Source organism: Grammomys surdaster, unplaced genomic scaffold (genome assembly GCF_004785775.1).
Source record: "Grammomys surdaster isolate TR1022 unplaced genomic scaffold, NIH_TR_1.0 169, whole genome shotgun sequence".
In the NCBI taxonomy this organism is placed as follows: Eukaryota; Metazoa; Chordata; class Mammalia; order Rodentia; family Muridae; genus Grammomys; species Grammomys surdaster.
The window spans coordinates 10562580-10588210 of NW_021604617.1; the positions used below are offsets into that span (position 1 = coordinate 10562580).

Consider the following 25631-nt stretch of genomic DNA (forward strand, 5'->3'; position numbering starts at 1 on the left):
CTTCTTATAAGACCACACTTCCTATGCCACTTAACAAGGACATAAAATTATGGCCCAATATCCCTGAAAATAATGATGCAAAATCCTCAGCAGAGCACCAGCAAGCCAAATGAGAAGCAGATTAAAAGGATCCCTCACCTAGGTAATAACTAGTAGGATTTTATCACTGGAGTGCAAGGATGGAGGAACATACAAGTCAATGTAACACACCAACAAAGAGGATGACCATGATCATATCAAAATGCTACAACTTTTTACAGTAGAAAATCCTAGGAAAATTAAGTATAGGAAGAATATAGCTCAACAAAATAGAGGCCGCCATATAGAACAAATCCACAGTTAACACCAGACTTAACATTGAAAAGAATGTTTTCCCTCTAAGTAAACATGAAAGGAATGTTTTCTTCTATAAAAACAGGATTCCAACTCTCACCACCTCTTAAACATAGTACTGAAAGTTCGAGCCAGAACATTTAGGTAAGACAAAAAAAATAAAAAGACATCCAAGACAGACAGGAAGAAGGTAAACTCTTTTTGTTAAAGGTGTCATGAACCTACTTATAAAGGCATAAAGATTCCACTTTTAAAAAGCAATTAGTACTAACCCAGGTGTGATGGCACATGCCAGTTATGCCAGCTCCTGGAAGGTGGAGGCAGGAGAATCATGAGCTAAAAGTCATGTATCCTTAGCTACAAAGACAGTTTGAGACAGACTTGGCTGCATGATAGTTGGATAGACTTGGCTATCTCAAAGCAAACAGGAAACAAAAACACAACAACAAATTTAGGACTAGGAAACAAATTTGGTGAAGTTGCAGAACACACATGACTCATATAAAAACCAGTAGGATTTTATATTCCAACGATTTAGAAAGTCCTAGTCCGGACATGGGCTCACTGGAAGTCGAAAGCAGTGAGTACACTACCTCACGCAGAGGTCTACATACACACAGACTGCAGCTCAAGATGGGGAAGCCTCACATTCTCAAGGAGGGATCTCAAGGGAGAGCCTCACTGGAGGAAAGTGAACCTAACTAAGGGCACAAGAGGAAATTATGGCCTCTGTCAGCTCAACTACTGCCTGAGTAAAGACAGCATCTCACATGCCTGCCTTAGATTGTCTGACATAACACGCTGAGGCTTCATCAAAAAGTTACAAGTATTCTAAAGGTCAAATAAAAAAACAAAATCTGCCAGGCACTGAGCCACCAACCAGACAGCATACAGGAGCAGATCTGATTCACCCCCAGCACCCCCCTCCCACACACACACATATACAGCAGAGGACTGCCTGGTCTGGCCTCAGTGGGAAAGGATGTGCCTAATCCCTGAGAGACTTGAGGCCCCAGGGAGGAAAGAGATCATCCTCTCAGAGCCCGGGACAGGGAGGGGAATGGGGTAAAGAACTATGAGAGGTGGGACCAGCAGAGGACAACTGATGGATTGTAAATTAAAAAATAAAAAATCTGAAAAAGCATAGTAAATATCAAGGGCCAAAATGGGCCCAGTGTAAGCTTTGAAATCCGTACAGTAGAAATTTGCAATAACTCTGAGCATTGATACGCTAAGAGCACTAACTAAAACCAGCAGCCATGAAGCAAGAGTGTAAGCATGTAAGAGGCCCTTAGAGAAGCAAAAGGAAATGCTGGGGAAGGAAGGAGTTTCCAAAGACTCAAGCCACTTGAAAGGAAGGAAGAATGCTTTGGCAGATTCAATGGGAGCCTGGAAATGGAAGAGGAAAGAACCACTAAACTAAAAAAAATGTCAGAGGAAACTTCCACAGCTGAGAAAAAAATGAAAAAGAAAATATCGAGAAGTCTGGAAAAAGTATTCCCCTTAAAAACATATCATCCACAAAGTTGATGCAAGGGGGAATAAAAGGAAAAGGGAAAAGAATATTTAAAGTAGCAGTGGTTCAGAATCTTCCACACAAAATAAGAGAAACAGAGCCACAGTTCCAGGAAGGCCAAAAGACACACACACATACACACACACACACACACACACACACACTATAAAAAAATAGAGAGTATAATACAGACAGACTCCAAACTATACTTGTGCATGGCTTAAAGATAAGCTTTTTAAAATGTGTTTTTAAGGATTTCATTAGTGTATGAGCATCTTAGAGTGTAGTTATCAAATCCAGAGGACATATCTTACAGTACACCAGGATTATATGGGTCAGCCTGGTATTCATCTTAGACTACAAACATATATAACATGATACTCCATGAAATACAGTTAGAAGATTTTAGCACAATGTTAAACATTCATGTATGTAAACATCTAAATGGAGACAGTATTAAAAAAAAACTTACACAGTCTTTCTATAGAAGCATTAAGAAATAATGCTATCCTAATTTTCTTTTCTGTTGCTATGATAAAACACTGACCAAAACAAACTTGGGGAGGAAAGGTTTATTTAGGTTTACAGATTACAGTCTGTCATTTAAGGAAGCCAGGGCAGGAGCTCAAAACAAGAAACTAACTTGCTCTCTCTAGATTTCTTCTCAGTTAGCTCTCCAAAGTGTGCTGGTCCCTCCTGTATTATCAATCGATATAATTCACCCATAGACATGCCCACAGGTCAATCTGATCTGGGCAATCCATCAGCTGAGTCTCCTTCTTCCCGGGTGATGATTCCTTGTGTAAAGCTGACAGTGAAATCTACCCAGTGCAGATAGCCATGTGCAGACACTGTGAACCAGCTAAGAGAACTGAAACTTCTCTGAGAGGGCTAGTGAGTGCTGAGCCAATGTGAAGGCCTAGGACATTACTGTACACTATGCAGATGTTATAAACACTATGTCACATGTTTTCATGAGTAAGTACTAGGCAGTATTTCAAGAAGAGGTGATATCAATCCACTGCAATCTGTTCCAGATAATACAGACAGAAAAAATACTTCCTAACCCATGCTATAATGCCAACAGTACCCAAACACCAAAACCAAAGAAATTCAAGTAATGAAAACTTCAGAACGGTACCTTACAAGAACACAGATGTAAATATCACCAATACAGCATTAGCAAACCAACTTTAATACTGTCTAAAGAAAGTATATACCCCAACCAAGTGTAACTTCTTCCAGATACGCAAGGCTGCTTTCAACATTCAAAATGTTGAATCTCCTGATCTAAGCCATCCACGAAAATAGGCTCCAGAAGTCCTATTATCCTATTAAGACAGAAAAAGAATTTGATATGATCCAACACCATTCAGACTGAAATCTTTTCAACAAATTAAGGAAAGATAAGGAGAGAGGTAAAAGAAGGGGACTGAACAGAAGGGGAGGGTAGAGGAGAGAAAGAGAGGGGAATGGAGAGGGCACAGGAAGGGACTGAACAGGAGGGGTGGGGGAGAGGAAAGGAGGGGATGTGGCAGTAGATGAAACTCTTGAGAAAGCAGATCCTTTGCCTTTCAAACCCATCATCAGAGGAAGCCTGTGCCTGGTAGCTCAAGTAGGCACTCCAGGTACTAGAAGACTGAGGCGGGTAGACCCTAAGAACTGTCTGCAACAAAGTAATGGAGTTTCTTAGTATGCTTTTTAGTTTAGGAGAAGACTGGACAGAAGGAACAGACTTCTCATAGGCTCCTTCTAGGCACCATCTAGTAACAGCTTGTATTGGTGCCTGGAGGTGTTACAACTGATGAACCCCACAAGTATAGATACAGTACTGTTCATTAGAACTCTCAGAAAAAAAGCCTTTGTGTTACGCAGTTCTGTAGATTTTGCCAATAAATAATGTCATGTGCCCAACACTGGCTGTATTGTACAGAGAAGTTTTACTGTGTGGCCAGTGTGCCACCAATTCAATCATCAAGCCCAACAGCTTCCTCTCTTTTCCTTTTAATGATTTAGTTTTCCTAAGTGTACATAACTATTTAGTTTACCTGCCAATCTTCTGAGCTTCCTCTGCTGCTTTGGCTTTTTCAGAACGTCTTATGGACGGATTCTCTCACTTACACATATTCTTTTGTTTCATTTGTCTTTTCTTAAACTGCTGGATGCTGCAATAAGATATATACTCAAAAATGAATAAACTGTCAGAAATATACAATCTTTAGGAGTTCCTGACTTTTAAAATAATGAACTTAAAAACTAAATGGACAAGAGTCCTGAGGACTTAAAACAGTACCCACAGAGCAAAGTACATAAATCTGCACTTGGTGATTTATTATTAAGCGACACACCATTCAGCAACATTTTTTTTCCTTCTGACTAAGTAAATGTTGGAACTTTAAATGTCAAACTGTTTTAATTTATTAGTTTTGGTCCATATCTTCCCTGTATGATTTATTAAACATCTTCTAATCACTTTAAGTGTGATTAACAGTGTTCTGCCTGCCTTCTAATTTACTGGATTGTTTCACCACAATGATACCTTTTGTGTCTATGTATTGACTTTTTAAATTTTTTCACATAATTTGATCATATTCTATTCCCTTTCCCAACTTGTCCAAGAGCCTTCCCATCTCCTTACCCACCCAACTTCATGTTCTGTATTGGTATGGTACTTTTTGTCTTTTGAAGTTTTTGTTTGTTTGTCTGTCTGTTTTGATTTGGGATGTTGTTTTTTGTTTTGAGAGAAAGAACAGTGATTGCTTTTTAAACTACCCTTCCATGGAAAGACCATGGAGGATGCTGTTGGAGTTCCTGAGCACTTCTCTGTGTCCTGCCAGACAAGCTATCTTAATCACTACTTGCAATGACTTCTGTGTGTGTCTTCTCAGTAAATGAAGGTTGGAGAAATGGTTCAGCCATTAAGAATACAGCCTGCTCTTACAGAGAGGACCTGAATTCAGTTCCCAGTACCCACTTCAGACAGTCATAACCTCCCATAAGTCTAACTCCACTCTGTTATCTGAACTCAAGAGGCATCTGCACTCACATGTGCTTATTCTTGTATCTCTCTCTTACACTTACACACAAGCGTGCACACTCACATACATCCCATACATACACAAATAATATTGGGAAAATAACTGATAATTATTGATAATATTTCAATTAAACATTTTTTTCTTGGACATTAAACCCAATGAATTCTCAATGAAAAAATACTTCTATGAGTAAAGAATACAATATTTTCCATTTTATTTTTATAATTATTCCTCAATTATTCCATTATATGTTTTTATTAATGATGATGACCAATGAAGTAAATATCAATAGGATTGCTTCTAGAATATGTATAGATGTTGCTAGTCAAGATAATTTATTTGTATTCCAACCTCATACCTAAAAGTTTTCAAAGGTACTTCACAAATATACACAACATCATTATATGATAAGTAGAAATTGTACTACAAGGTCATTAGCTGGGCCAATTCAACAGATGATTATGAAGCACTGTAGACACAATGCTTCCTTCACATGGCAATAAACATTTAATAAAGATTTTGTAAACAGTCTAAGAATAAGAAACTTGATCATGACTACAGCTCAATCTTGCTTCTTCTGTAGTTGGTATCCACTAGACCACATAGCTCTCTAGGAATAACAGTACAGGTGCAGGAGCCAGAGCCTGGTTTGTAAATAAAGTTTTAGTGGAATGCAGACACATGTATTCATTTACTGGCTGCCAGCTTTGAGACTGCAACCAGAGCTGAGCTGCTGACAGAAAGTCTACAACCCCTAAGCCAAAAATAGTTATTATTATCTGCCTCTTTATAGGAAAGGTATGTCAGCCCTTGGTAGAATATCAACTAGTATGACACAAATTCAAGATTCAATACCTCTGAGATAGACCTAGGCTTCTGCTCCCTAGACTAATTCTTGAAAATATAAGATTTAGAAGTAATAATATAAGCTAATAATAATTAGCTGATGTGAATCAACTGTCCAGTTTTTTTATCTTTATTTTTATTTTACATGTATGGATGTTACGTCTGCATGCATGTCTGTCTACCACATGTATGTCTTTTATCCACAGAGGTCAGGAGAAGGTGTTGGATCCCTGGAACTAAGAGTTACAGACAGTTGTGAGCCTGGATGTGAGTACTGAGAACCACACCCAGGTCCTATGCAACAGGAGCAAGTGCCCAGCTCTGTCCATCTCCACTGTCTGAAACAGGGTCTGCCAATACAGTGCACGCTGGCTTAACCTCTCTGATGCTCCTGCCTCAGCCTCCCCTTGTACACATGTATACCACCATAGCTGGAATGAGTGAACTCTTAAGGGTATTTTTATGCATTCTAGAAGGATCCAACTTAAAGGAAAATGGCATACCATTTTCTCTACAGGTGACCAGCCCAAAGTTTGCTTCACAAACTTCAAGTTTAAGGTTAAAAACTATAAATTGAAATCATTAAATTACGAAGTATAACCCAATCTATTTCTATAAATTTTAATTTTTTCTCTCTTTCTCTCTCTCTTTCTTTCTTTCTTTTTTTTTTTTTTTTGAGGCAGGGTTTCTCTGTGTAGCTCTGGCCTTCTTGGAAGTCCCTCTGTAGGCCAGGCTGGCCTTGAACACAGAGATTTGCATGCTTCTGCCTCCCAAGTGCTGGGATTAAAGGTATGTGCCACCACTGCCTGGCTAACTTATTCTTTATATACCACACAAATGAATTTTGTAACTATTTAAGTTTTAAAGCTAATTCCTACGTCACTTAAACACAAAATAATTCGTGTTTCAGAATTCACTGTTTAAGTAGAAAAATAAACGTCAGTCTATCCCTTTGCACAGATTCAACAGCAAACACTGACACATTTATGTGTACATTTGTTTGAGCGTGCCTCTGACGTCATTCGTAACTCATCATGTACTCCTTTAAGAATAAGGACTGTTCCTATGTGAGTCAATACTATCATCATCAACCTGATGCTCCTAAGGATAACTCACTGATACCCAGAGTCTACATCCAAGCTTCCTCAACTTGTGTAAAATAGCCTATACAGCTCCTTTCTTTTTCTTTCCCCTTTTCTTTCTTTCTTTCTTCTTTTTTTTCTATAGCAATCAATCTAGATTCACAGATATGGCTAACATCTGAGAAATCAACACCAGTTCTTTCTTAAACAACCCATTTGTATATAGAATACTCTCATCTCTCTATGAACTTGTTCATGGAAAAGCCAGAAGTGGTCTCCCCGGGCTTCATGCCTGAGAAGGGCATTAGCTACAGTGGTAAAGGAGGCCTCTGCCTCTGTAGATTATGCTCAGAGAGCAGGGAGGACACTAACTTATCTTGGAAGGTTAGAATTATCCTAAGTATATTCTTAAGTATATACACTAAGTGAAAAGTCTTATGAATTGTTTTAATAAAATTATTGCAAATAGTAATTATAAACACATCCAAATATATCATTTTATTAAAAGAAACATATTTGCAAAGGTTTAGAGTTCACTACTGTTCACTAAAAAATGTCAGTTTTTGAAGCACCAAATATTTATTTAAAAAAAATTTGTAGTTTTAATTATAGTTTTAAATTTTGAACAAAGCTTTAATCATCTCATAAAAGACTAGTAGCCTGCAAATTATGCCTACATATTTAGAAACTTGTCTTCTCCAACAATTTATTTCATTGCTTTCAAGCTTTTATTAAAATGTAAAATTCATAAACAGTGTTTATAAGTAATATTGTTTTAAAACTATACTTTAAGAAATGGTAATTTTTCCTAATGTTAACATAATCAGAGAATACAAATATTTGAATATTTCTAATTTTTTAAAAATCTTTAAGTTCAAATAGAGTAATCTTTTAACTTCTAAAACGTCTGAGAAATTGAGATTTCCAGTGGGAATACTGTCAAATTTGTAAAAACAAAAAGATCTGTATTCCACTGCTTCATTTTCAATATTCTTTCTGTATTGTTAATTATGCCTGAACTCACCATAAATTATACATAAAGCTTAACAGAGACCTCAATCCACAATAGCCTTTTCTGAACCCAATGAGAAATCTATACACAGCAATGAAACTGGCATGCAAATAAAAGAACTGTCAAGACATGTACTCCTGAAATAACCCTACAATAACTATTCTAAAGGCTGTGTGTGGTCTCACCCATATATTTTGGCAAGATGCACTTTCTCCAACCACAGTCAGAGTCATCCAAAAGCAGTGGCACTGGAGAGCCTCTGTCTCACCTGTCAAACTTGAGGAACATTCTTCCAGAGACCACCATGAGTCCATGGAGAAAAGCCATGCTGCGACAGCTGTTATTGATAAGCATCTTCTAAAGGGGGGGGGGAACTCCAACAATTAAGCAAATCATCTTTAAAAGAGATATAGACAATAACACCCAAGTCTAAATGTTGAGATGTTCCAAAATAAAACATGGGTAATCCATAATCCTGGAAAATGCAAGGGGGCCATTCAAATATAAGTGATACTGACAGTCGTTCATGGTCATCTAATAAAATCTCTTTACATTATTTGCCAATTTAAAAACTCTATGTATCCTTTTTTAATTCTTGGCCAACTTCCCTTGTAAAACCTTAAAATACATCTAAATTATCAAGGTAGTACATTCATCAGAACTGCTCAAGTTTGACAACTGAAAGCTCAATAGCTGAAGACTTATAAATGGGAACACTAAATATAGTAAAAGCTGATCTTTTTTATTAGATACATTGATACATTTTTAGCCACATCATATAAAAGTTCACTTTTGCTTTACCCTGACTTCCTCAAGTTCACGGCCAGAAGAGGAAGGTGTGGATACAATGGTGAGAGAAACAGTTACTCAGAAAAGTATACCTCAGTGAGCTTGACTCAAGCCCCGCCCACCACCTAACAATAAATGATAAATCAGACTAAAAAACTGCACCTGGCTCTCTAAAACCCTTACACAAGACCAACAGTATCTAAAACTGTAACTCTGTTGCCGTATGGTGACAAGACCCTCTAACTCTGTTCAGTAGAGAAACAATTCAAGTGAGCAAGAGAGTGGTGGCCTATAGGGCCTTTTCCAAGACAAGTGACACCAATTAAGTTCTCACTTCAGAATAATGTCACCTGCAGTCAAGTTCTAAACCACAAAGACAAAGTGACAATCAAGGTTCCCATGTATTAGGCTGCCCCACACTTAGCCTTACTGTACAAGCACAAAAGTTAGTTTCGATTTTCCCTAGATAAACTAACTTGCATAGCTACGATATTATTTTTCTTTGGTTTGGTCAGAAGCATGTTTGATATAAATTTTATTAAGTGGTAGTGTATGTAACATTGCATTGTGGGTAGTCGTTTCCTGCTTTAGTCTGGCCACATCCTCAGCTGTCATATGAACATGTTTCCCATATTTTGTGCAAGTTGTCACCTTTTTTTAAAAAAATTCTTACAAAAATGACAGAGATGAATTGCTTCAATAAGTGTAAGAAACATAAAATATTTTATACAGGTACATTACAGAAATAGACCACCACACTTCAGAGAGTAATCCCAGAAGAAGTTAGCCTCACAATCAGAGTGCTAATGTTGTGCAAAACAATATGCCTAAGTAAAACAGCAGAAAGGAAAGAGTCGAGGGACAGATCGGCAGAAGTAAAACATTCCTGGACAGAGCTGTCAATGGTCTCTAAGACCTGAGGTACAGTACACGGCAGTGTGCACAAAGGGCTACACTTCAGACCTATCGGGTACTCATTAGTGAGTGCTAAGATGTCAATATTCCTCAATAGGATTTTAAGAAAGTTCGGAATATATAGAAATGTGAAAGCATGGGAAAGGAAAGAAAAAAAAGTCTGCAGCTGGAGTATAAAGGAAGAAGAGAGGAACAGAAATGAAGGAGGAGGGACAATAAGAGGGGGAGGGATGGAGGAGGGACGAAGGGAAGAAGGGAAGGAGGGAAGGAAGAAAGGAGGAGGGAGGAAGGAAGATGTGGACAATAACTTAGGAGGTTCTCTTTGGGCATCTAATCTGCATATTATATCACACTTTGAGAGACCACTGCCAGGAATACACACACATGAAATCAGTAAACAAGAAAATTATGGCCAGGCAGTGGTGGAGCACGCCTTTAATCCCAGCACTTGAGAGGCAGAGGCAGGTGGAGGCCAGCCTGGTCTACAGAGTGAGTTCCAGGACAGCCAGGGCTACACAGAGAAACCCTGTCTCGAAAAGAAAAAAAAAAAAAACCTAAAAAAAAAAAGAAAATTATGGTACTGGTTTTTAAAATATTATCTATTTTAAAAACTCATAGCAAGTTCAAAATAACACTCTGTACTCACAACCAGATATGCATTCTTATATTTGTGTATAAAGACATGAGAGTTAACATCTCATAATCATAATGTAAAATATAAAACTATAATGTTTTGGCAACCCAGAACAATTTTCACGTCTTTAATAAAAGTCTGATAAATGCTAGGTGAACTTAAACAGCTATGTATTAAAGTTGAAAAAAGAAAAATTGCCCACCAAATGAAAACATAAATTACTAAATATTACGTTAAAGTGAATTAAGAAAGTCCCTAGGCCAAGTCTCATATGCAGAATGCTTTAACTCAGAGTGAGTATCTAGAGTTTGTTAGTCATTTTCTTACTGTTTTGATTAAAAGAATAGAAAAGCAACATTATAAGTTCAAAGTAATCCTTTTTTAGAACATAGATATTGGCACAGTATTGGTAAAGTAAGGCTACTGTGTTAAAATACAAGCAGTAGCTGAGCAAATTAATTCAAATGGTAACACTGAAGAAATATATAGTATTTAGGATATTACTATACTGTTACATTCAAATGTCTTGATATTTTAAGAACTTTGACAATTCTGAAAACAATATTAAATTATAAAATAATAAGAAAGTAAGACATTAATTTCATTATTTAAGACTGATTTCAAATTAAAAGCTCTATTTCATTGTTGTCGCATGAAAATACAGAATTTATAGGGTACAACTAAATTTGTTGCTTACTTCACAGCAATTGCTAGCATATCCCCCAAAAAGGATTACATTTAAAAGATCTTTAAAAAAGAGTCTGTGGTTTCCATTCCTGAATATAAGCATGGTAAAAGTCTCGAAACAAGCGCTTTCTGCCATGGCTTTTCCAAAGCTGGCTCCCTCTCTCTGTCTCTAGCACCCATCTCTAAGGAAATGCAGTCAGTATCAAAGATGTTACCACTCTCCAGCATTGTCTTTAAATTTCTACAACAATGTACAGGTTGCTCCTGAGACTAATTCAAGTTGGGAAAGAAATAGGTGGAGAATGAATTCAAACCACAAATATAATATTCCTGTTTTTATCATGCCAGAGTGTGATGGACTCCACACAATACAGAAAGGCCACGTTCAGCAGTGTCTACTAAACTACTGTGTCATGAGATACAGACCTTAACTCACAGACACCAGAAATAAGGTTAGGTTACCTGCAAAGGAGACCATGTGACTACAAGTTAAATGAGATGGTGGTAAAAAATCATTCAAATTCAGTCTACGTCAATTTGAATGATCAAAGTGCACAGACCTTTTCTAAAAAATTTAAGGGAAAGAATATTCCATGAAAAATTAGGGCTTAAAAGACCTGGGCACTGTAAAAACAACGCATTTGCTCACTATCCTAAAGCAACTGCCCACACATCTGCAACTGCCAAGCGCTGCAACTCCACGTACATATGGAACTGAGTTCAGAAACTCCACAACTCATGGACAAAACCCTCCTTTTATTTACTTTGGATAATAGAGATAAAGATCACACTGGCACACTTTATTTATGAAAGAGGATAATAGAGTAACTTTTTTCTCCCCTGCATGAATAATGACCCTAAATGAAAACTTCAGTGTAAGATCTATTTTACAGTAAAACATGAATCAAACTGCCTCAAAATCAAACAACAGAATGTATTTCTGTGGTTTTGTCATTAAAAGTTTATTCTGAAAATAAAAAGAATCTAGATACTTGAAAAATAAGGGGTTAAAACCATTCCCATGTCTTTCCAGTATATAGAGAAAAAAATGTTTAAAGAATCTTATGAGCAAGATTTCATAACTAAGAGGAACCAAAACCAGATAATAAACTATGTTGGAGTGGACAGACACAAGGATATTTAACTTCTATCACCCTCTGAGTCTCCCCCTCTTACCTCCATTGTACACCCCAAATAATTTTTGTACTTCTGTGTCCCCACCCACCATCACAGTCATCCGTTCCATGCCATTCCTGGTTACCATCACTCTAGGAAGAAATCTAACATGCAAATTCAGAGTGGCGTGGATAAATGGCAAAAAATGCCTAGGAAATTGGTCTGCTCGCCTTTGTAATGTTTGTTGAAAAATCCTCCATCGCTCCCAACTGATGAAAACAGGAAGCTCTATTCATAAATGTGAAATTCGCTGCCTATGATATATAATCATCCTAATAAGAAAATGAGCTCTAGACATACATGTCCAAGAGGGCAAAAGAAGAGATAGTTTCCCAAAGATGGTTTCAATTTTCTTCTGAATCAGAATTAGCAAATCGAGACGACTAACATACTCTGTCTGTGTGCATTATTCCTTACTACACACAGCATTTTGTAATTTATTTCAAAGCTTCCATTATAAACAAAAAAATACAGTTTCTGTTAACCCACTCTATTCTGAGCTATGGAAATTACTGAATATTTCATTATATGTTCAGAGCTGCAACCCAAAGTCCTGTTACAGTCACTATCCAAATTGACTAAAGAATTATACAGAACATTTCTTTGAAAGATAAAATCCAATCATACAGAAAACTAACATTATTCCAACAAACTGTCTACTGCAATTCTTGACATTTGTTTTTTTAAGATCTTCAAAGTAACCATGAGATGATGGTAAAAATAGTATCAACAATACTAATTACATTTAATCTTTATTGTAAGAGCCGCCACCTAATAAAAAAATCAACTACACAGCCATGATTTAATATTTGTAAAGGAATCCCCAGGCTAACACTTTTGTGACAGCCAATTACAGTCGATCCCAGCAAGGAGTTGCAAGCAGACCTTTGGAAAGGTAAACTTTTTTTTACAATGAGTTACAGATCCACAAGCTTAGGAAGACAAGCAAAAGGCAAACAGAAGGAAGCAGCTATCCTGGGAAATCCAAAGCAGCCCTGCAAGGGATACAATCCCAAGATGTGAATTACTGCAAAGCAGCACTGTTGTTCAGAAAGCCACACACGCACAGGAGACAATTTTGCTCACTTTTCCATAGACATAATAATGAAGGAAAGGGAGGAGAGGGGTAGAGAAAAGAGAAGAAAAAGCAGAGGGGGGGGGGAGTAGGGAGGTGGCAGAAAGGAAAACCCTTAGCTGCAGAGTTCTGCTCTCCAAATGCTTAACCTTACAGGAGTGTGGGCTCCTTCAGCATTTGTATTCTATCCAAATCCTCATGAGTCACAAAAATTAAAAAGCTATAACCTTCTGAATGCCAGGAAGGCCTTACCACAAGCCTTTTGTCAGAGAGGGAGAAAGGGAGAGAGAGAGGGAGGGAGGGAGGAAGGGAAAGAGAGAGAGAGAAACACCCATAAATAAAGAGACAGAAGGAAGGAAAGGGAGAGGACAAGAGAAGAGAAAGGAGGGAGGGAGGAGAGAAGGAAAAAGATTGAGAAAGAGGGAGGGGAGAGAGCAAGGGGGAAAGCCACAGTGGTAGGCAGTCCCACTTTACTTTGAGTACTGTGAGGTCACAAACCACATGATTCTGTCTCTCCAGTAATAGTGCTTGCAAAAAATAGGAGTTTGAAAGCTTTTGCTTTTTTGGATTGTGTGAATGCTTCATTCGCCTCACAAACAACCACAGAACCACAAGTGCGGTGCAAACTTTCTCCAGGAGGACTGCAAGAAGGCTCTGGTGTTTAAATGGTTAATCTCTGCAGGTCACTACCAGCCACCGAGACCAACCGAGTCAGTGAGTGCTTTAACCACAGTCCATGCAGTAATAGTAGGTCCTTCAAATATTTGCTCACTCGGTTTTGTTTTGTTTCCTTGCTTTTCACATGTTACCAGCTACATAATTTCTTGACAGAAAAAAATAAATATAAAGTCTATGTACTCCAGGCATACTGTACAACTAAAACAGGGTCTGGGTATGGTTTGTATTTTCAGTTTAAGGCTGCAAGCAGTATTTACAACAGAGGGCACAAGTTCTATCTGGAAAAAAAAGGAGGGACTATGGCGTCAAACAGCCTCTTCAGCGCAGTGACACCGTGTCAGCAAAACTTCTTTTGGGGTAAGTGATACCTTATTTTAAGTCCTTTTCTCTGTGAACCTGTTGAGCATGAAGGAACAAGGCTTAGCCGGGCTGTGAGCTTTCCTAGGTCACGGCGTGTTAAAGATCATGATGATACTATTTTCTCTCACTAGAAATTGAAAAATGAAATTGCTGTAAATATTTGCACTTGGCATGTGTAACTAACTTTCAGGGTAATGGCTTGAAATTGACAAAATTAAATGAGCTCATATTAATCAAAATGTTTTCCAGTGTAACAGAAACAAGGATGTGAAAAACAGTAAAAGCTTAATATTCCCATGAACTTCCCTAGAATAAAACTGGATGCTGAATTAATCAAAGTATTGTTAAGTTATTGACTCGGCAGCTCCCAATATTGAAACAGATTTCCAAAAGGAAGCAATTTTACAAAATAGCAGACCACAGAATTATTGAAACATTGTGGTCTACCGTGTATGACACAGGAGTAAACCTGGAGGAAAGTTAGCATTTTCAGAGCTACACTTGAAAGAATTCTCTCTACCACTTGAAACTATGTCTTTAGATATCTCTGTTAGCCTGTTTCTAAACAATTTTCTGTGGCTAAATCAGACATTCAACTAGAATAGAAGCATTCTCAGGACATCAGAGCTGTTCTGAAAAGATCTCCAGTGCTCTGGACATTGAATGTACATGAAACTGAACTTTTCTAATAATTTTAAATTTAATTTTATATCTACACACTATTGCTCCCACATAGAACTTATTACAAACATACAGCAAACACTGAAACCTCTAAGTTCTTTTGAGCACATTCTTAGACCTACCAAAATGAATACCGTTTTTAGTCTCATGAAAAATAAACTTCACAAGGATACCCTGAAGGATTTAAAAGGGCCATGCCGACGGAATCAGGCTGGACTTTTAAAACAAAACAAACATAATGCAGTCTCTTAATTTTCAGCAACTGCTGATACAGATATGTAAATGGTTTCAATCCTCGCCAACTGTCATGGGAGTGTAGTAAAATGTCCACTTACATGATTCTCTTTATGATATCCAACATGTCCCAACTACACAGCAGATTTTAAAGACTGTCTTTTTAGCTTTTAAATAAATCCTTAGCTGCAGAATTTTCAAACTAGCGATTGGAGTTCCCATTACTCCTCCTCCTCCTTCACACATCTTAACTGGCTACTAGGACAGGGCTTGTCTTAGTTCGAGTCAACGAGAAATAATTTAACCTAAAAAGGGGAAGGGGGTCCCTTAAAGGGTAAAGAAATATACGTCAAGTTTTTATTTTTTAAAATAAATGAAATTGCTACAATGACTCCAACAGTAGCCAAAAGTAGGTCATCTCAGTTACAATATATGCAATGTAATAATCATAGATTAAATCGTAATTTCAATAGTAGCCATAAGCATTACTTTTAAAAGATCTGCCTTTAAGAAGCAGAAAACTACAACAACTAGATTGCACTACATCCCAGGATAGTCCACATTATATGCACAGTTCACACAGGAGAAGATTTATTAGTAGTCACTGAGAGACAAGAAAAACCTATGTTAAGGCTATTGTTCCAGGGAGAGATTACTTGCATAGCCGCAGCAAGCAGTAAAGAAACATTTCACACCTGGAGGCAGAACTGTCACAAAGAATGTGTTGATATGTCCTTGTTCTATCATACAGGAGTAGGGGTGGATCTGAGAGTTCTGTAACACTCTTAATGACTATTGTATATTGTTTCCAAGATCTGACCAAGATTAAGAGATAAATCAAGGCCATCTTCTATAGCATGCAGTATTTTTTCACACTCTAACCAGGCTTTCTCTTCCGCAAGTGAGTCTCACCTTCCCTGCCTCCCCCTCCTCCAAACAGTACCTTAGGACAGGCTAGAGAACTTAACATGAGCCTCCTACACCAGACTAATTACAGGTGAGGAGTGAACAATTGTTCCAGGTTATCATCACGTCGCATGTTTTCCTGGTCCATAATGTTTGTGAGGCTAAAACCTCCCTTCGAGGTTACGTTCTTACAGTGCTCAGCATAACCATCGAGTGCAATGGCCGAAGTTCAATTTTGTGAAATGGTTAAAGAAAGTTTAGGTAAGGGACAAAGCATGTGCTTACTGAGTATCTCACCTCAACCGATGGAAGGGAAGGAGGGAGGGAGGGAGGGAGGGAAAGAGGGAGGGAGGGAGGGAAGGAGGGAAGGAGGGATACAAGAGAGCAAGTGGAGAGATGAAAAGAGAGTCCCAGTGTCCTTGATCTCTGCTACTTTAATCAAGCCTTTCAATCTGTGCTACTCAAAACCATTACTTAATATGAATCAATGCTGTTGAAACAGAAGATTGACTCAATGAGTATCTTAGCATTAAGGACTCGTTTGTGAAATCACATAAGCTGACTGGTCACATTTCCACATAGTTTCCTTATAGCAGACCAAAGTTTCTGATTAAGCAGAATGTGTAAACAGTCATTTCCAAAACAATAGCTGTGGTCTCTATCAACAACAATCATTCTGTCATTTCAAGATTCCCTAGTGACCAACCTTTGCAACTTGTTTCCCAGATAGGAGAGATTAAATTTAATAATCCAGAGAGAAGAGTTAAAAAGAGTAAGCATTAACGGCTACTCTAATATTTATTAAAAGCTAAAACTGTCAAGTAATGCCCAAAGAGACTACCTCCCATTCTAATAAATGATTCTACAATATTAATACAGATTTTACTTTTAAATCATAAAGATGTTTTGAAATGTAAGTGAAATTATAGAAAAAGATCCATTAAGTCTGAGTGAGCTTCCTGGTAGTTCCTAGGCACAAAAAAAGGCATGAAATATACACAATTACATTATAGTATATTTTAATTCTTTTAGTAAAACAAAAATAATTTATTCAATTACATCCTTCAAGCTAATAATCACTGATGGTCAGACTTGTTTCAGTCAGCAGTGTTAAGTCAAATTCCGTAGGGTAGAAATGTTCCATCTTATTAAGAGAAGGCTGCGGGGTGGGGGCTGACTCATGGAGGAGACGAAGATGTTATCACGAATGCAGAATTAATCTTTATTGAATAGAACCATTCACAAATCAAATCTCACTGTACTTCAATACTTCCAAGCAGCTCTAATCAATTACAAACCTTCTCTGGTGCTTCAGAACTCATGTGCTTTCAATTTTACACACTGGTGGTCCTGAAGTACTATATTGGGCAGAGTTAAGACATTCTGTATCACAACTTTTTTTTTTTTTCAAAAATATTCATCTAGAGAGCTTTATCCCCACCTCTCAGGAGCTGCTTGCATGCAAACTGTGGTAATATTTTTATACTGTGCTTCCTTGTTAAAGCAAAAGGTCAAGGGTTACCCAAATACCTCAACTGTATTTATATATTAAAAAAGAAAAGGTAAGCATTCATATCAAAACTCCAATGGGACTGGCTTCTTTATTTCTGCATTTCCGATGATTAATGAAGCCCCACGCCACTTGGAGACTGACGGCAGAACAAGGGCACATCTCAAAGTCCTCTCCACACCTACCCCTAACACACCACAGCCCCGTCCATGCGTCTTGGAACTTGTGCAGGACACTAGTGTGTGGCAAGGCTAGGGCAGCAGGAGAGCTGTGCAGGCTCGTCCTGAGCATTTAGACTGCCAGCTTTATCAGTCAAGCCTTTAGAAACATGTTTGTATAAGTGGTTCACTGAGACAGTAAACCTCTGCAGTGTCTTTCCGAAAATATTACAGATGTGGCCAAACAAATGCCATCAGTTCAAGGTGAAAGAAATCGTGCGGCAGAAGTTACACCATAATTGGGACAATGCATGATTATTTTTCACAGACAGCCAGACCTGTCATTTAACGTACACTGGCCAACTCAATGCTAGTTTAGGCAGAGACTTCCTAACAGATTACCTTAATGAACTATTTTTTCCTCTCCTACACCAATGAAATTGTATAACTCTAACTCAAGATTTAAAATAGTCAAAAACAAAACTGGCACTAAGCTCCTATATTAAAGATAACAGTAACTCCAATATTTGATATTTTCTAAATAAATATCAGTAAAATATTCTGATAACCTCAAGTGTATAAAATGTTTAATGGTATTAAATGGATCTTTATAAAATTTTCTACACAATATACACCTTAACAAAACCTCTTGTAATTTTAAAAGAACAAAAGTATTCACTGGATATGTATTCTGACTAATGTGTTACAATCCAAATAAAATGAGGAAACACTATACCTTATTCAAAGGGAGTTTCCATACAATTTTAACCACAGTAAACCACAAACTTTTGTTCATTCAACAGAAAACACAAATAAAACAGACCATATAACTTTTTAAGACTTCTATAGCAACCTAGATGAAATGTTCCTTTATTATACTGCTTACAATATCTTCAGCTTACATGGACTTCTTAGGAATTTCCTCCCCGTATAGTACTATTAAGGTCATGAGATTCAAGGTTTGCAACACTGTTGAATGGATGTAAGAAACACCCTATAAAACATTTCAAACTCTTGCTATTATTAAACAGGAGTTAATTCTAAAACCTATTTTTTCATAAGCATGTTTTCTTCCACTAAGAAATAGAAACTGTAGAACTTTTATTGTAATGTCCCCAAATGAGATGCACTATAGAGCTCAGATCTCTTTAAACACTGCTTGTTATGGAAGTACTTAATTATTTCTACAGAAAGAAAAATGTGTTAAATGTGTTATTCATTCTCTTCCAATAAATATTCCAAATTGTTATTAATACTCAAAAATCCAGCATAGAGGTTGGGGTGGAGCTCAGGAGTGAGTATTTACTCCATGTGCACAGGCCCACAGCTTAACTTTCAGCAACAGAAATTTAAAATGATAGTAACTTTTGAATCCAACATACATCCAAGGAACAAAAACATACAAAATGTGAGGATTACTGCCGAAAATAAACAGTAAGTGTTATGAACCTTGTTTAAATTTTCTTTTAAGGCTATTGTTTAGAAGAAAGGCTTTATTGACATACAGACATAAACACAATTTTCTGGAATGTTAAGGGTGTTAAAAATTATTGCATAGATGTTACAAAATTTACCAAGTTAGTATTCTTGTTAAGATGTATTTAATATAATTTTTAAGAACTATTTTAAAGTCTTTGTGACTGCTACTAATCCTACTGCTATTTCACTTCAGAAACTATACATCAGAGTGACATTACTCTAGTGACATTCTTAATAAGGTAGATATAAACATTCTATGCAATACAGTTAATTTTGACTGCAAAGTCAAATAAATGAATTTTATCATGCTTGCTTTTCAGTAACATTAGCTTTTCTACATGAAAAATATCTGTTGGATCATTATACCACCAACCATAAACATATATCTACATAAAAGATCAAGTTAAAACTCCCAAAATTTAAATATGCATTTAAAGGTCCCCTTAAAATTACATGAAACTTGAGTGTGCCAAACCATTATTTATGTATTTCTTATGGTCAGTTATCTCACAACTAAATTTATTTTGTGGCTCAATAAAAGCAAAAAATAAATAGAGAAAAAATTCTAGCCAAAACCAAATAACAATTACCAATAAAGTTTTAAAAACATATATATACACAATCTTTCTTTGTAAAAATTACAATAATAATATTGTGGTATTCCACAACCTTTATATGGACATGGACATATTTTTATACTGAAACAAAATACCTGCCACATACATTCAACTTTAATTCATTTTTGGATATCAGTCTGATTTAAATTTGTATACATGGTATACACATATGCATACGCACTAGTAACTATAAAATTTGGAATAATGATTATAAGCCAAGAACAACAATAGTAAATTACATAACTAAGGAACTGTTTGTATCTCTTGGAAAACAATTATTTTCTACACTGACAATACTTTGTACACTGCAGTAAAATATCAATCTGTAAAATCAAAATAGAGACTAGGTATCTATGAAGAACTGTGCTACTAAAACAATAAATATTATATTTATAAAATCCAAAGACCTTATTTTCCAATTATAAATCCAAATAGTCACTGACTTCAATCAGTAAAATGAGTCATTCCAGTTTACACTAGCAAATTTGAACTTTATCAATGCACTAAGAGATACCGATTTATAGCCATCTTAGCTGTCATTTAACACACACGCACACACACACACACACACACATATATATGTATATATATATCTTCTACTCATTGCCCTCTTAACCTGGGTAAGTAATTAAGACACTAGAATTCTGCTGTTTTTCACTAATAGCTGCAATTTTCTTATTAAATTTCTGTACTGAACTTCTCAACTTAAGACTGAATTCCCAAGATAATCTCTAAGTAAAAGGTGATATTCGTTAACAAATGCTTAATAATATTCATTACTTCCACCACATAATTTAGAATTATTTCAATAAATCTAAGTAGCCTGAATGTACTTTGAAGCATAAAACAGGTTATGACATTAATTCTATTATATATTATAATTATATATTACATTTTACATAATAATGCATCCCACACAGTTAATAGTTCAACTCTCTGCTCTATCACTGTAACTAGCCACTAGAAAACAGTATCGAAAGGTGAAAAGGTATGGACTCTCTTGCAAGATAGGTACAGCTTTTAAAGGGTTTGGGTTTTTTGTTTGTTTTGGAGTGTTTTGTTTTTGGAGAAAACAACTCTTACTTCGTTTCCTAGACTTCTACCACACTGAAGCTATACATGACACAGGAAGAAAACACCTTTGGGGTAACAATCCACATTATGTAAATCAGTTTTCTATGAACCTTGAACCAAACTGTAAGTGTCAGGGCTATGGCTGGAGCCCAGGCCACATGCTCAGATCCCAGGATCCTTCCCCAGCATGATAAAACAAGGGAGAATAAAGCGTTTGTGAGCAAAAGCGGGTAAGGCCCTGAACACTCAGAGGGTTAGGAGAACACTGAGAGAAAACTCCGACTGGGTAATCATGCCTTAGCAGTAGACAACTGGTTACAAAAGATAAGCTAGTAACATTTCTATGCTTAACTGTCATGAAATTTGTAAATCTTTTATGTGATTCAGCTTTTGGAAGTAAAGCATTAAAGGTTTGCTAGTGCTCTTTCAAAATTAATTTTCATACACACACACACACACACACACACAAGAGAGAGACCATCAGGCAGACACTACCTTTTAAAAAAGAAACTGTATTGCAGTGCATTAGCAAAGCAATATAAATAAATTCGGTGTAATCCAACTTTTGTTGATTAATCCACAACAGAAACTACTTCTTCATATTCCCACGATCTCCAGGATTCAAAGGAAATTCTCTACAATCTCACAGTCTAACTAAATATATATACATGTGCACACATACTTTATATTGCTGTCTGTCTCTATACTTTAGGAAGAAAATTTATTTTTAAAAACTTTTACTACTCATATCCACCTCATTTTTAAAATGTTGTCATCTAAAGTAGATATTAACAAGAAGACTCTAGAATGAACTTTGCTCTTGACGCAGTCCTTCATGGCATATTACAAATGCCATACACAAATGCAGATTACAGAGGAGCCGACTGCTCCAGGAGTCAGAAAAGAGGCACACGGAGATGTATTTTAATTATCAATCACAAGTACCTAAGAAGTTTTAAAGTATTCACTGACTTCAAGTCGTATTTTTATCTCCAAATGCATTTTTATCTATCAAAACTTAAGGAATTTTAAATAGAGCAAAATATTTGTCTTAAATTGTTAAATTACTTATTAAATGGCTAAATCCCTCATAAAGGTAATAAATTTCTTATTGAGATGAATCCAACCCATTTTCGGGGCTAAAAAATTAAATTGTGTACTCCCACAAACAACATAACAGAAAATTTTGTCCCAAGTGTTTATTTACAAAGTAAATACATTACATGTAAAAAAAAAAAAAAGATAGAAAGAGATTGTCTATAGTAAAATTTCACTAACACTATAATTTAAGTTTTCTATTTACTTACTTTTCTGCAGCTACATGATCATTAATTTTTAATTAAATAATACTTAATGCCATCAATGCTGCTTCCTTTCAAGGAAACGTTGAAGGAGAAAAGTGCCCTTATTCATTATCATAAGTTGAAAGAGAACTTTTGAAAAGTAGCTATAAAAATAATGTGATCTGAAAACTCATACTCAAAGTATCTGAAATAAATAATGAAAATACAAACTGGGACATATAACTACTTAAAAATAATACAAAACCACTCTGAATATAAGAAATACACATATACTTTTAAAATAGAAGCTTACTTGAACAGTTTTTAAAAGCAAGCTTTAATTTGCACACAATTACTCAGTGAGTACAGAGTTTTCTTTTAAACTGGTAAGACTAAAAGAAGTGTCTAAATCTAAATTCATCTTAATGTGTGATGATTTCTTTACACATACAGCTACCAAGTTTCTAACTCCTGGGAAAGGTTTGACCACTGAACTTTTCCGCCCGTGCCTCTTCCTTATTGATTAGTCTATCTTCAGCACTTAAGGAGACAAAAAGGCTCCGAAATTCTAACTACATTTAAAATCCATAGCTGAGTCACCGGTACAGGCCTGCTCTAAAAGCACCCGTTTCTAGAAGGCAAAAAAATCTTGGTTTTTAAGGCTGAAGCTTCTACACAAGAAGGCAAGTTCAGTCGGTTCCTGGCTACACCATAGTCATCTGCTCCAGGAGCTCAAGGGTACCCAAAACAACGGGTTACCTGTTCCAGCCAGGCTGAGGAATGTGGCCAAATCATTTTTATTGATTTAACCTTTACAGGAATGCTACATATCCTCAGAGCAAAACATTTTGAATGTATTTATAATATGATACACTTCTGAAAAGCCATGAAAAAGAAAGCTAGGAACAAATCTAGACAGCCCTCCACCCTTGGTTGTTAGGAGTTTATTTTTATTTTAAACATTATCAGTGGACCTAAATACGGAATAATTCTACTTGGGAAAACTTACTTTGGCACGACTATATTAGAAATAAAATTTTATTTCAGAGTAGAGAAGGTGCATTTAAGTAAATTCTATCTTTAAGAACTACAACTCCTAACTTGACAATGATCGACAAACTTGTAACAAATTCTAAAGGCTCTTTTGACAGTCTGATGCACATCCACCGTGAAAACGACAACTGTATCAAACTAAAACTTACAGGGCATAGTCCTCACTGGTTAAGCCAAAGTTGGACTCTAGTTACATTCTGGGCATTTACAGAGAAAGTTCTGTGGAGCCTATCTCTCTAGCTTCCTGCACATGGTGCTTTAGAAACGGCTGCAGCAGCTAATGCCTACACTAGCTTCATGCGCCGAATAGTAATTCACAATATTATGCTTCCTCACATTATGTTCCGTCATTAGTTAACTTGAACCTCACCTCTCAGAAAGTTCTACTTTCACCGCACACTGTTCTCTTCAAAATGCAAACAAGTTTTGAGCATTTCCAGATGTAGCAGCCAGTCAGTCTCTCTCTCTCTCTCTCTCTCTCTCTCTCTCTCTCTCTCTCTCTCTCTCTCTCTGTCTCTCTGTCTCTCTGTTTCTCGCTGTACCTCTCTCTCTCTCTCTGTCCCTCTCTCTCTCTCGCTCACTGTCTCTCTCTCTCTCTCTCTCTCTCTCTCTCTCGCTCTCTCGCTCTCTCGCTCTCTCGCTCTCCCCCTCTCTCTCGCTCTCCCCCTCTCTCTCGCTCACTGTCTGTCTGTCTGTCTGTCTCTCTCCCTCCCTCTCGCTGTCTCTTGCTCTAGCTCTCTCACTTGCTCTCACGCACATCATAGGCAAATTCTCAAAGAATTCTAAATAACAACATCATAAAAGCAGTCACTGCTTTCTACGTCGACATCCATGTGTTTGAAATGGGAGCGGACTGACCGGGCTGTGTCTCCAGTGAGGGCGTGAACGGTAACTACCAGCACAGGCTGCAGGTAGCTGTCACTAGGTAAAACAGCAGCCTGTTTCAGTAGCAGACAAGGCTGGGCTGAACTGGGCCTTCTGAAACTCTGACAGCTACTGAGCATGCAAGAATAAAGGCAAATGCTGTTTGCTTCTTTCAAATTATTAGCTTAGTTTTAATCCCAGGTAATATAATTGGAATTCGACTATATTATTTTCATCTTGTCATCAATTTTTTATACATATAAAATATCCTAGCACACATGAGAATACACTAAATGAAAATCAAAATCATTTCTATGCAACCTACTTCTCTGAAGTAGGACTGGGAGCCTCGTGAGCTATGGGAGATGGCAAGGGTTAAAGTTTTCAGAAAGGACTCACTCGTCCACAACTTTCAAAGCAAGGGCTTCCCTAGATGCTCCCTGGGTACTCTGGAGGCTCACCTCACCCAGGGCCACTTCAGAGGCCATCATTACAGATCACTGCCTAAAACTCTGCTAAGCCAGGTAACGTGAGACACAGTAAAACACCAATAGAGAGTGAAAAGGTAAAGTAAGAATATGTATAGCTTTAGGGTGTGCTTTATATTTGCTTTATAAAAGAGGTTTTCTTGAGGAAAAAAAGCAATAAGGAAATATAATCAATCTAGACTCTAATCAATTGTTATTCCAAGAAAGCACAAATAGCTCACAAGTTTGCTTTCAAGTTATTTACTCCAAGAATCATGCAAAGTAAACAAACTGCCTTTACTACTCGGTCATCAGACTTTAAAAAAAAAAAAAAATTCCAGACTGCGCTCCATTAAATGTTCCCAGAGCCATACTTGGCTGTCCTGGCCCAACGGCACCATATCTGGTTGATCAACAGCTCTGCCCGAATCGTAGAGCATGGGAGCTGGGCTGTGAGACAGGGCCAGCCTTAGGTGCTTTCTAAACAGACACACACCCCTAGGTACATTAAAATAGGCTACTGAACTTATGTCAGAAATAAACTAAAGCAAAGGCAAACATGCAAAACAGTCATAGCAAGCTGTCTCCAAAAAAAAAATTGCAGTTTGTTTATAATAAAACATTACACTTCCTTTCTTTTCTTCTCTTTGGTCTAGAGCTGTGACCGTAAGTAATACTAAAGGGAAAATAAAAACAGAGACAACTTTGTAAGATGAATAGACCAAAAAGTCACTATGTATTTCTCCAATATGTTTTTAAGTACATGTCAATCTATACCCCAAATACTTTTATTTTAAATTAACATTCTGTGAAAACACCTCAAGTGCCTAATGCTGCTTGTGATTCTAATGGAGTGTCTGAACGTGTCAGCTGAAACTGTACTATTGATTTGTTACCTTTCCTTGGTTGAGTCTGTTTCTCTGCTAGCTTTCTGGGTTTGAGCATTTCCTGGGCCAGGGGCTGTGCTAATCCTCTGAAAACACTGTTTCTTTTCATCATCACAACTCATCTTCTACGATGGATCCCCTAATCACTTAGATAAGGAAAAAGAATGAAGTACTGAAGCCTGCCCATGGCCACACAACAATAGTGACAAGCTAGCCCAAGTCTTTGTACTCTGGACAGTTGCTTTACAATATCATGAAGGCACTTCCTGATCCTTAA

The 25631-nt window shown here is 36.9% G+C and overlaps 2 protein-coding genes across 3 annotated transcripts in view; one reads left to right on the plus strand and one right to left on the minus strand.

Moving 5' to 3' along the window:
• Nucleotides 1–25631, minus strand: part of Supt3h (SPT3 homolog, SAGA and STAGA complex component) — a 318914-nt gene that overhangs the window by 266316 nt on the left and 26967 nt on the right. The gene's annotated exons all lie outside the window — the stretch shown is intronic.
• Nucleotides 13680–25631, plus strand: part of Runx2 (RUNX family transcription factor 2) — a 206565-nt gene continuing 194613 nt past the window's right edge. Inside the window, exons 1-2 of the mRNA XM_028766542.1 lie at nucleotides 13680–13817; nucleotides 14015–14138. Coding sequence (XP_028622375.1) covers nucleotides 13680–13817; nucleotides 14015–14138 — 262 coding nt within the window. The remainder of the gene's footprint in view (nucleotides 13818–14014; nucleotides 14139–25631) is intronic.